Source organism: Pteropus medius, unplaced genomic scaffold (genome assembly GCF_902729225.1).
Source record: "Pteropus medius unplaced genomic scaffold, Ma_sr-lr_union100, whole genome shotgun sequence".
Classification (NCBI taxonomy): domain Eukaryota; kingdom Metazoa; phylum Chordata; class Mammalia; order Chiroptera; family Pteropodidae; genus Pteropus; species Pteropus medius.
In genome coordinates, this window is record NW_024349802.1 from 24,401,509 (window position 1) to 24,415,739 (window position 14,231).

Here is a 14,231-nt window from a genome sequence, read left to right on the forward strand (position 1 = left end):
TGGTCACTGTATTATGGTCTTCTTAATAAGCACATCTATGGATTCATTCAATTAATATTTGTTATTGTGTGCTGGTGTATACTAGACTATGCCTGGTCCTTTTTTATTGCATTCCCCAGAGCACAGTGTATTGCATACAGGTGCCAGTCCACAAATACTTGTTAATTAATAGATGAATAACATTCATCTATAGTTGCAGCTTAAGCACCCCCCCACCCCAGCCCCTTTTAAGATTCTGTTGCTCAGGCAACTAGGTTTCTCCATGCCTGCTTGTTTCCTATTGCCCAGGCAACAGGGTATAGTTGGCAGGTAGATTAAGACATCAGATGTTTTCAGTACTAGAGATGCCTGTAGTTCACAACTTCTTTGACAAATCAGTGTAAGCATAACAGTATTCAGGGATGTGCAACTGACTCTAGTCTCTGTACATAAAGATGATTTTGTATGTTTGTAACCATCTAGTATCATACCTGTGATCAGAAAGACCCTTATGTAGTCTTAGGAACTATGGATCTTGCCTCCTTTTAGCAGAAGTCTTGCTCATTTTGACTCGTAGATATTCTCTACCGCCACCCCTTTTTTTTGAATAATCAATATCTAGTTTTACTTAAGTTTAATAAATTTTGCTTGGTTACTACTTGACAGGCTCAACACAGCCCTATCTGCCAATGTCACAATCAAGCAATCTTGAGTTACGGTCTAAGGCTGCATTGTTTCTTTTCTGTGACAGTCCTAAACTTTTCTGGCTTATTGCTCATTTGTTTCTAGCTGTCACTAGAGTGTACAAGTGGAGAGGCACAGCGGCACTAAGGCACTTTCCTGTAGTGACACCAACTCCATTAACACTGCAGATAGATGAAAAACTCTTATTGAACAGGGGAACTCAACCCTGCATAATGTCATTTATTTACACAGGACCTGTTTATGAATATCATCACCTGAAGGAGACTTTCAAACAGTAAAATACTAGTTAGCTCAGATGGTGTGGTTGCATTAGCCACAGAAAGCATTGTAAGCCAATGTTGTAAGCCAAGCCTCTCATTTCATAAGGTTACATATTTCTTCTTTTAATCAGCATTAAGTAGCGTTGACTACTTTTCCCAGTTGAATTAAATGATGCAATTACCATGAAAGTGAAAATATTTTCTTGGTTCAGATACATATTTTAAAGAATTTTATGAAGTATAAAATTTTCTTCACAGCCAGGAGCCCTCTGACAAAATAATCATCCAAATAATTTACCTTGCACTTGAATTAAGTCAGTGAGAAGTTGATTTAAAAAGTTACGAAGCTAATATGACCTCCAGTTTCCATGTTCCCTGTAGTGGTTTGGGGTGGAAGTAGGCTAACACTCTGTTCAGTGCTTCACCTTCTGTTTTGGTTTATGAATTCTAGGTGAAGTCTCACCAGATCCAAAGTGATGTCATTTTAGAATCCTTTGAAACCTCCACTTCTCTCACAAATTCTGTTACATTAGCCTGTAATGCTGTTGGTCCATGCCCATTTCAAAACTTTTAGAGGACACAAGCTTCATTATGTTAAGCCTTTTCACCATAAAACATTTCTGGAATGTTTTCTTCCTATTAGACCATTTCTGTTTTACAGCTTGCACTATCAGAGAAAATCATCCTCTGCAGCCATAATGTTCTCCTGGACAGAAACATGCAATCTGGTTCAGTCTAGAGGCAGACTTCCCTCAGGCTCTGCCTGATTCCAATCTTTTGCCCATCTGTGGACCCAACAACTGTATAGTTAAAAGCTGTCCCTTCTGGTTATAATGAGTCCGTACTATTTTTAAATTTCAAATGACTATGTTTTCTTGTATTCCGCGATATAATTTCCAGAGAAATTAACTGTTTTTCTGCTATGGGTGTAAGTTCAGTATTGTAGGGACTGCTTCTCTTTACTATCCTATCTTCAGCGTCTAGCACAGTGCCTATACATAGTGGGTGCTTAGTAAATATTTGTTGAATTAACTAATTTATTTTTAAAATTCCCTAAAGTTTACTAAAGAAGAATTTAGAATTATATAAAGGAGTGGCAAAGTGGGCAGCATATCAGCACGATCAGGGTGGTCTATTTCATGTAAACCACTAGCACATTTTTTAATATGTAAAAATGTTGGAAATTTTGGATTTTTCAGGACAAGTAGCATTGTCATCTAGTTAACTTGGCATGTGAATGGTTATCAGCTATCAAGAGCACCCACAAACTTTTGAATAAAAGACTTCTAAAAGTTACATTTTAATTTAACTTTTAAGATAGCAGAGTCCATGAGGTATTGTATAGCTATATGGCATGACTTTAGCCTCGGTCAGCGTTTATGATGACAATGACCAGCACCTACTAAGGAAGGGTCTGGAATGCACTGTCGAATATGGAGGCCACTGGCCACGTGTGACTCTTGAGCAGTTGAAATGTAGCTTGTATAACCGAGGAACTGAATTTTAAATTTCATATTAATAGTAATCTAAATACAAAACTGAATGTAAAATATCTCATCAATTTTTATATTTAGTACATGTTGAAACGATAATATTTTGGGTCTATTTGGTAAAATATATTTTAAAAATTAATTTCACTTTTTTATTTCCACTATTTAAAATGTGGCTACCAGAAAATTTAAGCTTATGTTTGTGGTTTGCATTATATTTCTACTGAACAGTGCTGAACTTGTTTAGAAGCCTAAGGGACAGGGTTATTCATCTGCACTTGCTCGGGTACAGCATGCGTGCAAGGATACGAGGTGCTGGAACATGTGCTGTGCTCCTCAGCTCAGCCCTGAGGCGGCCTGTACCCATACGGGCTGTGCTGAGATGGTGCTCCTCTTTGAACTGTCTGAAGGCAGGAGCCATCCCTTTTCTTTCTTTAAACATGCCCGTCATCCCAAGGCTGAGGAGATCGTATTAACTGTGCAAGGCAGGCGAGTTTCATTTATTCTTCAAGGCAGGCTCTGGAAACTTGAACTGGGAATGGGACAGAAAAAATAATGGGATCGAGAGAAGGCCGGCTTAGTGGGGTGTTAGGAGGAATGGAAAAAGGTAGAGAAGGAACTCACAGTTGGATGCAAAGGTTTTAGTATTATTCTAGTATTTAAGTTAGGTGGTAGGTAATGAGTGCCGATTTTGTTATGCGTCATAACTTAGGTATATATTGCAGGTATGTATCAAAATTTCTATGATTAAAATGAAAGAGTTGGGGTAAGAGAATTATCAGCCATGTTTATTTGTGTTTGAATACCTATATTTAGTCAGACTCAGCAAATGACTATCATGTGCCTTATATGTGGTAGATGTATATATTTTTGTTGATTTGTATTAAATTAAAGTATGGTTCTTATAACTTTCAAAGCTCAGATGTTTCTTATTTTATTAAAAAAAACTGTTAAGAAATTGGCTCTAAGTTTTAGTGCCAAAACAAGGTCGAAGGTTATTTATGGCTGTCCTTGGTGGGGTTTTAGGCCACTTCCACTGGGTGGAAAGCACCGAGACCAACTTGCAAAACAGTCCAGAAATCTAGAATTTTAGAGCTGGGCAAACAAGTGATGTTTAATAATACCAGAAACTTTAGGAAAAATACAATCCTCTTAAATGCAAAAATCATCTCATTTCATAGGAAGACATATCATTTCTTTTTTAAGACAGCAGGAACAAAGCATAGAAAAATAATACATGGAAAAATTTAAATATATTTCTTTTAAATACAAAACCAGTATTTTTATTTTAAGTGTAACCAGAAAAACATTGAAGGCACTAAGATTTAGGCTCTTAATTATTATTAAAGTTTACAAGTAACTATGATGGAATAGGGTTCTTCCATTGGCCAATGGAATGTCAGTTCTGCTCTGGGTTTAAATATGTTTATTTCCTTTTTTTATTGAACTCTTGAGTGTCTTGAGGGAAAATAACCTTTATGTAATTTTATAAACTAAACCATAGCAGGATGTAGCCTTTCAGTAAATGTTGGTCAAATCCAACATTCTAATGGCTCCTAATTCTGTTTTCAGGGACTTCACTGGTGGAATAGGATCAAGACCAAGACCAGGTAATTTAATGTTGGCAGCAATGAAATCATGTATGCCTCCCTGAAATTCAATGTAATTTATGTTATAGTTTTATATTTCCCCCTTTTATTTCTTCAGCTTTGCTGCCTCTTGACCTGCTTCTGAAAGTGCCACCCCTCATGCTCAGGGCCCACGTTAAGGAGCTAGAGGCCGAGTTAGTGACGGGGTGGCAGTCCCACAGCCTTCCTGCTGTGATTCTTCGCAATCTCAAAGATCATGGTAGTACTTATTAGATCAAGTTGATGTCAAGCACACAATGGGCAAACACAGAATTATAGTTGGGCCTGAAATGTCTTGAATGATGCTTGGGAGGTAATTTTACTATAAACAGCAGGAGAATTTTGTTTTGTTTGTCTACCATTATTAGTTTGGCATTTAAGAGTATCGAAATACTTTCTGTGTTCACTTATTTGATAGAAATATTATAGAATGTTCTAAAATTTGCACTTCTACTTTGGTGGAAATGTTAACCAGTTGAACCATTGATGCTTAAAGTACATACCTAGTAACAAAAAAATAGTAACTATGTTTTCCATACGTATTTATGTAAGCTCTAGACTTATATGGTACAAGAGACTGGAGCACATCTTTTTTTTATCTGTTTTACTCTGACACAGATAGTTCTTTTGTGATTATTTCTATTTATATTTAACTAAAACATATTATACCATATTATTTCTTTAATAATTCAAAAATTATGGATTCTTAAAACAAACGTTTATAATAATGGTTTGTGGAGTCTGTTAATTAGTTTCTAATTTCTATTAAAGAGGACTAAAGTACAATGATAATAGTAAAATTGTTAGCTAACCCTGGACAATTCAGGAGTTAAGTGATTTTGCTTTTAACATATGTATGAGTATATGACTCTTGAGTATCAAGTTCTATTTTACCACTTTGGTTAATTTGGAATTATTATCTAATGCTATTTTCACTTTAAATTCCTTAATCTACATATTTTTGTAGAGTTAACACATATAGTGAACAAAGGTGATGTGATTTGCTTTACTGTAATATTAGTCCATGCCTCCATATTTATTAAATTTGCTTTGGATGAGTTATTGACAGTTTGGGGCTATTTATACTGTCAACATAGATGTAAAAAAAAAATGGCTTTGTTATTAAGATATCCAAAGCTATCATGTTGACTGTGCTCTACTCCTGCTATTTTGTTATAAGGTAAGTTCATAACATAATCATGAAGCTAAAACAATTGTTGTTGATTGATTTTATAACAGCAAGAACAGAACACACACATATATATGTAAGCAATTCGTAGTCTGTTGTAATTCATAATAAGAATATCTTTTTCTAAAGGGCATATTGAATTAGCCCAGTTTAAGATTTGACTTTTTGTCAGTGAAATTGATCAGATCTTTGGACCTTTATACAAACTATTTACATTATGGCACAGTTTACATGTAATATATTTCTTAGACCTACAGTTTGTTATACCGTTCAATTCTTATAAATTCACTTGATTCATATTTTTTTATTTAAAACAGAATATAGTATAGCATTTTTAAATGTTGTTAGTGAATGCTAAAGTTTATCCATAAAGAAGATAATATAGAATGCATTAATCCATATGAGAAGTTTGGGGTTATTACCTGTGGTAGGTAAGAGGTTTCTGTTTTTGAGTAAAAAAAAATATATTTTTCTCCATCTTAATGCAAAGCTGTTTTTCTGCATATTATAAGAGTCAAACTTTTTAAAGTGTTACAGGTAAATTTGGACTATTGGTTGCTTTATCAAATCACAAATAACTGGTACCAGCCCTGTCCACTTAGGTTACTTCATCTGCAAATCACACTTCATTTCATTTGTCACCTCTGTATCTCTAGCCTAACTGAGAGAATAAAAAAGTATCATGAGACACTGTTGGGCTGATCATTTGTGAGTTATGCTTTAGGTATTCCTTACCTAAAGCCCTGAAATGTATGAATGATTTATTTTAAAAAATAAGCAGATTGTATTAGTGTATTTTTTATTTAAAATTTGATTTAGCTTTCTTGGATAAAAAAGAACATGGTGGAAATTATGTATAACCAACAGCTGCAGCCCTGTATTGCCTAAATGTTCTGGAAAAAAATTATCAGAGAGGGGAGATTTTCATTATAACCTGGGTATACCCCTAGGACTATATCTAGTATATGAACATCATTTTCTATGTGCTATGGCAGAAGAAAGGGTGAGAACTATTATTTTAGAGTGCCAAGTGGCTGTATTATATCTTATGTGGTACTCCTAAAATGTAGAATTCTAGGTTCGTAGTGTGATGATACAGCAGTATTTAATACCTCCAAACTCCTGTAGAATAGATAACCATGGAATCATTTCAAGTTAACACAATTATAAGACCTCTTATTCTGTCTTTTAATACTAATTAAATTGAGTCAATAATTTATTTTATATACATCCTTTAGGTTAAATAATAGGTTGTAGTTTGCTGTCAACAGAAATAAAAATTTAATAATTCCTATGTTACACGGATGAAAATATTAATAGTAATTAACATGAAATCAGTGAATGAATAAATATTTTAAACATGTTAATTTTTTTAGCTCTAGTTCCCTAACTTTAGTCACTTGTAGATTATTGTTGCAAAAATTTGGCCATACTTGAGACCATCTGTACTACTGTTTTCTTTATATATGTTTATTTTATTTGACTCACTTTCTGAACTTAAATTTATTTAAAGGAAAGTTATTGCTACAAATGGGAAGCCAGTGTAGTATCACTTGCAACTATAAAAATAAATCACTTATAAAAAGTATCACTTGCAACTATAAAAATAAATGCAAATCTAAGCAAGAAAACATTATTATTTTCTTAGTAGATATTGATATCTGCTTTTCTGAGGTCTGCTTTCTTTGTTATAAAAGCATATTAGCTAGTATTTGAGAAATGGTGTAACATACTTACTCCACACTGAAATGTAACCTAGGTATAATCAATAGAGAGAAAAGAAAATTGGAAAAAAAATACTTTTCATACCTGATCTACTTACTGTGGAAAATTATACTGTGCCCCATGCCTCGGAAAACTCAGTTTTTATAAATAATTGATTGGTTCTGGTGTCAACAGAGTCAAATGAATTAATCAAACAACCAGATCTTTTTGAGAAAAAAAGAGTCTAGGATCTGTTGTCCATAAATAAGAAACAGCCCTTTCTTGTTGAGGTAGGGGAAATGGTGTCCTATTTATGTGAAAATTAAATCATACCAAAACATGTTATAAGAAATGTATTCTTTGTCAAGACACAGAGTATATTTTAATGTTATGGATGCTATCAGTGTGAGTCAAATGTAAATTTCGGGGAGTGTCAGTCAAACTCAAATTTAAAGTGCAAATTGATGCCAACTAAGAGTATGGCCTAATTTCTGGATTGACACTGACATTTTCCCCTCTGTTACTCACTTTTTCATTTTCAGCAGCTAACACCCAGGCACTGAACTAATGTATGGAAATTCTTATGCTCTGCATTTTGGCTAGAAATTGTTGCTTCACGATTTCGAGGCTCTTAATTTTGTTTTCTTACTAGATGACAGAGAATCTATTTTTATACTTGTCTTTTGTTCATAAAGGTCAGATCTAAATAAAGTAGTCAGCGTCTCATCCAAATATTCCAGAGAGCACAGCTAATATTCTAGTCGTTCTTATTATGAGCAACTTTCAGTAGCTTATTTGCAAATTGGTTCTTAACATAAAGTACCTAATCCTGAATTTCATAATTGCCAAAGTGATTTTGAGTACATGCCTTCTTTCATATTATTGCCTAGCAATTCTTTTAGCATATAAAAATGTGCTCACCAGATTTTTATCAAAACTTATACTAGCCTCTACCATGTAATTTGGCATATAATTCTATACTTTTCTATATCGTTTGTTGGAATTCAGATATACTAAGCATATTTCCCAGATTATAAGCATCCTTAGTAAAGTTTGCATTTATCTCAAGCATTTCCTCTGAGATCAGGTCCTTGAAAACTACTTATTGAGTAACAGGATGCAGACCTGCCACTGTGTTAATTCTTGTTTATCCTTCCTATTGAGAACAACTGCATTAGTCATCTTCTAATTACTTAACAAATGAAGAAACAATGGCATTTTAATGTTATACTTCATATTGGGGGAGCGGTGAGAGACTTTTTTTTTTTTAACCAATGATAATTTGCTTCCTAATTCTTCATGCTAAGGGAGGCACTGAGGAAGTGTGGACCAGTTCTCAAGAAGATGCTGCCTGGAGATGTAGACTTTTTTTCTCTCTCCATATTCTTTATAGGATAATGTCTTTGCAAAGAAATATTCAGACTCACAAAAGTTACTGATGGTCCCACTCCAAGACCAAGTGTAAACTGCATATCAGCTGTTAAATAACAACTCACAACCCTGCCCCAAGGGTTTCTGCCCTGGGGGAAAGGCTACATGGAAGGAGGGGAAAAAGGTCACACTAAGCTCTGGTAGGGATCAAAGGAGGTCAGTGTGTCTTGGGGGATGATGGTAGCACAGTTTTCAAAATAACTGAGTCAAGAGAAAAACAAGGCTCTTAAATTCCAAATCACCATTATTATTATAATGGAATTAAAAAAATAATAGTTTCAGAGTATATTCAACTATCCTTTGAATTGTCATCATACAGTAATTTAAGCATTGAATATGATGACAGGTTAGTCAGTACTAAAGAGAAAGAGGCAATTGACCTCTTTCTTTTAGCTAGGCCACCAGCCTGTCCTCCAGGCGAGATCTCACCCATGTGTAACTGACATTCCTCACTACTGAGTCCATAGATTATTGGGGATATTTTAGATAGTGAATTAATTAACATTTTTATTTACGTAACTACTTTAAAAAAACACACACATTGGAGTGCAAAAGCACAATTCTTAAAGTTATTCTTTAGCAAGCATCCTGATTTTATTTAACTCATTAATGATGGAACCAGATAGAGGATAAAAGAGCTGTTTCCCAGAGCATTTAAAAAGCAGGGGTTTATATAGTTAGTCAAGAAAGAAAAACTGAAATTGTATTGCTTAATTAAGCATAAAACTGGTGAAATTTCTACAGGGCAATAAAACCATATATTTTGTGATTAACTTCTTGATTGGCCTATAAAATCATACCAATATGCCAATTTCTGCAGGTTAATCGCCAGTGTTACAGGCTGTAAACTGCCTACACCTTTGTTAGTGAGGATTGTTAGTTAAATATTCTGGGACATTACCCAAAAGTATTAGATTAGGATTAAATGGGGTAATTAGAAAATTCTGTAGCTAGCATGATGTCAGAGAATTAAGCAATGATTATTTTGCCTAGTGTTTATGATTGGGATAAATTTTTATTGTTCAGGTAATTGAATGGTGGACTGGATCTTTTTTCTGTTCTTTTTAGTTTGATTGGTTAGTCTTTCTGTTCAGAGTACTGAGCATCGTGTGATATTCATAGCACAATATTTTATTCCTGAGAATTCTGGGCTTCATCAATAGTTAACTTTCACAGGAAAAATGGCACCCACCTGGAGGAATAACCAGCATGTGTTGGTTAGTCGTTGTAGCATCGCATAAGAAATAAGTCAGTGGAGAAGTCATGCTGTGTGGACTAGACTAAGTGCATATGCTATTTTTAGGCCACACATTCAGGAACAAAAAATTTGACTTTCTATATGTTTCCAACTCTGACCTTAATTTTTATATTGAGCCCCCTTTTTTGATATCAAAAAAGATAATCAATTAGCCTAAAGGCAAATATCAGTGTGCTGGTGATTTCTTTATCACTCAGACTTAAAGCCAGACAAACCGAGGGTTGCCTTTCTCTTTTCTTCCTGGGCGATATTTTTGTTCCAAGGACTTAATGCTAATTAATTTAATGCCAAGGTACTGGGGCTTTGAGACCACCTGTGCTGGTATCTGATCTGATTATCGCGTGTGGTTACCCTCCCACATTAGCATCCAAAAAATGACACAACCCTCCCGACTTCCAGTTCCCCACCCATGTTTCCACCAGTGGCTATGTTCCCTAGAGTGAAGGCAAGACACCAATAGGGTCTGTAGGGCATGCTCTCTTACCCTGTCAACTCACCTTCTCAGGGGCCTGAGCAGGTTAGTCTCCTGCTCCCCACCTCTCTGGGCCTAGAGACTGGGGAGCTTAGAAGAGCCACTTTGCCTCTGACAGTCCAGGAGGTTATCTCTGCTGCCTCACGTGACCCCATGCTGTAAGGTGCAGGGAACATCTACATGGCTAGAGACTCTCAGAGTTCCTCGTGGGAACTGGGCACACAGCCTTACTGCTCTTGAATCCCCAAGCTTAAAGACAGTTTCATCATCCACCTCTTCCTACCCGACTGCCCGCACCCCATACTTTGCCCAAAGTGAGCTGGAGTTTGAGTCTCTTCTGAGAATGTCTTTGCTTTTCCTTTTCTCCTCATCCCCCTTCCTCAGAGAAACTTAATTTTATCAAGAAGGGGCAAGAAGAAGAGTTTATTCAGTGATAGTTCTTTTGAATCTCTTTACCTTCTGCTTAGACGGTCACTTTTTAAAGTCCAGGAATGTATTCTCTCTGTTCCTGGTTCCTCTCTGCCACTCCGACTGGGGGAAATGCTGGCCTTGCATTCTGCATCTTTGACAATGGGAGGCTCAGGAGGCCACAAGTGATATGAGAAATAATACAGCAGGAAATTCTCTGCACAGCATTTTGCCATGTGTATTGTGTAGTCATTTCTAGAAACTTTGACTTTGAAAATCTTGAGGTTATATTTTAGTTATAGAAATAACTAAAGAGATAGTACGTTTAGAATTGGGGAAACCCTCTCTAATCTTCAGCTACGCTACAAGCATCAAAAGACGCTAAGACACACACACACGATATACGCTGCTACAAGCAAGACACACACACACACACACACACACACACACACACACACACACACACACGGCCTGAACAGAATGTAAGGTGCCTTATGTAAAGGTAAGCCTGCCAGAATTCAAGAGAGAAGGGTTTCAAAGTAGCCTTGCTCCTTTAGCCTTTAGCTCATATCCGAAGATTCAAATGAAAGGGGAGTGAAAGGAGCCTGATCACTCATTAGGTGAATGGAGCCGAGGCTTTGGTGCAGATTCCTGCCATCCTGTGATTCTCTGGATGGGCCTCCCATGAACCTCTTGTGAATGCAGCATCCTTTAGCTAACTTTTGGCACCTTACACACCACTGGGCACAGGGATCGATTGCTGAACATTTGTAGATTTGAACTACAATTCAGAAACTTCGTTCATTTTACTTGAAAGTACAGGAAAGAGGTGAGAGTGAATCTGTTCACCATACTTAAATTTAAAAGGTTGTATTGTCTTTCAACAGGGAAGTTGGTCCAATGGAGAGAAGCCCATGTACGTTTTAGTTCCATTCATAAAGGGAAAATAGTTTTCACTTCTTCAGGGAGCTCTGGCCCGAAATTTTTTCTTCTCCATTGTTCAAAAATTCCTTATTCTTAGCAGAGAGAATTTAGAAAAGTAGTAAGTTGACGCTATATCTTGGTCAACTGGGGAAATACAGTATAATCCATCTTTCGATCCATTAATAGTAATCAATGGCTACAGGACTTGCATTGTGAATTATAGTTTTAGTAGACTGGGCATATAATGTAAATCAAGTCTCAAAGCACAGGGATAACTTGGTATTATAATGTGCCATGAGATAAAGCAGAATAATAAAGCATATATGTACATGATTTCCAAAAATATTAAATATATTACATGTTCGAAAGCATAAGTAGACCATCATGTTAAAAATAGCACCCCTTTTAAGAAGAGAAATAATATTTCAGGCCTAGGAAGGAGTGTAGACATTATTCTATATTTTGAGGTAACCAGAGGAATTGTCCATGATTTCACAGACTCCTAGTGATGAGTTAGAGAAGAACCGGAGGCCCCTCAAATCTTGTCTAGAGTGTCAGTGCAGTGTTTTAGGGCCTGCTTGGTTTCATGTCCCAGCATTCACTTGCTCTGTGATCTTTGTTGGGCAATTTCCTTAATCTCAGTCTCCTTATCTGTAAGATAGGATTTAAAAAAACTACCCTTCAGGATGGTTGTGAGGATTAGGTGAGGCTAAATGTGTAAAACCTTTCCCAGAGTCTCACCTAAATTCCTGCTTAAAAAACACTGGCCTCCCCCTGATCTTCCTCCGCACCACCTTGAGGGGAAGAATAGCTGTTTAATGCCACAGAATAAGTAAGCAAAAATAATTATTTTTTGACACTTTTAAGTAAATAGCCTCTTGCAGGAAATTTTGTAGTTTCCATCTAAGTTTTAAAACAATAATTCATTTAAAACTATTAAAGAAATACAAAGTGTTCTAATTTGAAACTTAGATTATATTTACGTTTTAATAAGACCAAATACTGTCTGTCTTTCTTTTGTAGTAGGAGCCATATAAATATGAATCATGGGTGTACTACGTATGACTGACATTGAAATATGATCAGCTCCTGTGATGTCTTTTTGAGGGAAAATTGTTTTAATAAAATTATCCTTAGGACAAAATTGTCAGTGTAAATATGTGATGCTTTTTGTGTGTGTGAAGTTAGGATGCATAGTATTTTCAGTATGCTAATCTGAAATGTTATCGAGCAAAAATAATTTAAAACTCAAAATTATATATCTAACACTTGCCATGAACTTGGTAGTTAAAAAAAATAAAAATTAAAAGATATCTATTTGGATTTTTATCAGTTTTGTTTTACTAAAATTGTTAAGGGCTAAATAAATATACATTTTGGGGTGGAGGAATATAAATAATTGTAAGGATTTGATCAGGCACATAAGAAGAAATAATCGTTCCTATACCCAGGGTTAGCTGAAATTGTTCAAGAAATCAAGAGGGTTTGCAAATGTTACAGCCAGAATCCCTCCCAATCATTGCCAGTTTTGAATCTCTTTTTCCTCCCCAATACTAACTTATGTAATTATTCACATCTCAGTAACTTTTTTCAGAGCACTTCAGGAGTGCCGAACTGATCATGGAATCCTATCTCTCCATGATACAGCAGCAGCAGGTACCTGAGTGAGTGTTCTGGTGGTGCCTGAGACTAAAAATTACCGTTAGCCTAGCTGTGGAGGATGGGAAATGCCCTTTACATTGAGGAGAAGTAACAGATTAGGTGAAAATACTTTTAACATATAAAATGCAATAAAAGGATAAGTATTCGGGCTGCCTAAGGAGCACCTACAAATCAATAAGGAGAAAGAAGCATGGGACGCAAACAGGAAATTTACCGAAGAAGTACAATAACTTCACCAGACTTCAGATGAATGAAAAATAAAACAAAATCAGATTGAAAAATTGAAAAGTTTGATAATATATAGTGTTGATCAAAGTTTAGAAAAATGGATTCTCTTTTGGTCAGAGGGCAAATTGATTCAGCCACTTTAAAATCTTTTTATTAGAATAAGAAGTATGAACATCCGAGGGCCCTGCTGGTATTTAATTTTTCCTGTCTACCCTAAAAGACCTCTTATACTTATGCACAACAAAGCATGCATGTGTATACTCACCGCAGCATCATTTACAATTATGAAAAATTGAAAGTAAACTAAGCGCCTATTAAGACAGAAGTGGCTAAGTAAATTCTAATGCATACAGAACACGTAGTAAGTTCTGTTCAATAGTGGTTATAAAGAATGAGCTAGAACTATGTGTGTGTGCAAAAAAAAAAAAAAAGAATCTCCATGATAAACTGAGGAAAACAATTGTAAAATAGCCTTACGATGTGTCATCATTTATTTAAAAAGAGAAAAAGAAAACATGAGGTAATACTATAGATTTTCTATGATAGTAGCTTTCAAACTCTTTTGGAAATGGTCTTCACATTTTAAGAAACATATTTTATGTCTCGGATGAGTGGATTTTCTTACTACATACTGTGCACTCTGACATTTTTTCTATTCTACTCTATTTCATTCCATCCCATTTTTCAAATGCTGTTCATGACGCATTAAACTGATTTCAGGACTCAACCACAGTTTAAAAAATACTGCTCTGGAGTTCACACTTATACACGTAAATGGATAGAAAAGTGACTGGACAGCAACACACCAAGCTGATATCAGAGGTTACTTCTGGGGAGGAGGCTGATGGGCAGTGGTTCCAGGGAGCCGCCAGCCTCTGCTGTAATATTTAGGT

The 14,231-nt window shown here is 35.6% G+C and overlaps 1 protein-coding gene across 5 annotated transcripts in view; it reads left to right on the forward strand.

Moving 5' to 3' along the window:
* The window catches only part of NEK10 (NIMA related kinase 10), a 186,153-nt gene that overhangs the window by 143,382 nt on the left and 28,540 nt on the right, over positions 1 to 14,231 (forward strand). For 3 of the 5 annotated variants that reach the window (XM_039836712.1, XM_039836714.1, XM_039836715.1), the window contains 2 exons: positions 4,007 to 4,044; positions 4,142 to 4,282. In XM_039836712.1, the coding sequence (XP_039692646.1) occupies positions 4,007 to 4,044; positions 4,142 to 4,282 (179 nt within the window). Of the gene's footprint in view, positions 1 to 4,006; positions 4,045 to 4,141; positions 4,376 to 14,231 lie in introns of all 5 variants that reach the window. The other 2 variants (XR_005647358.1, XM_039836713.1) reach the window with 2 other exon arrangements.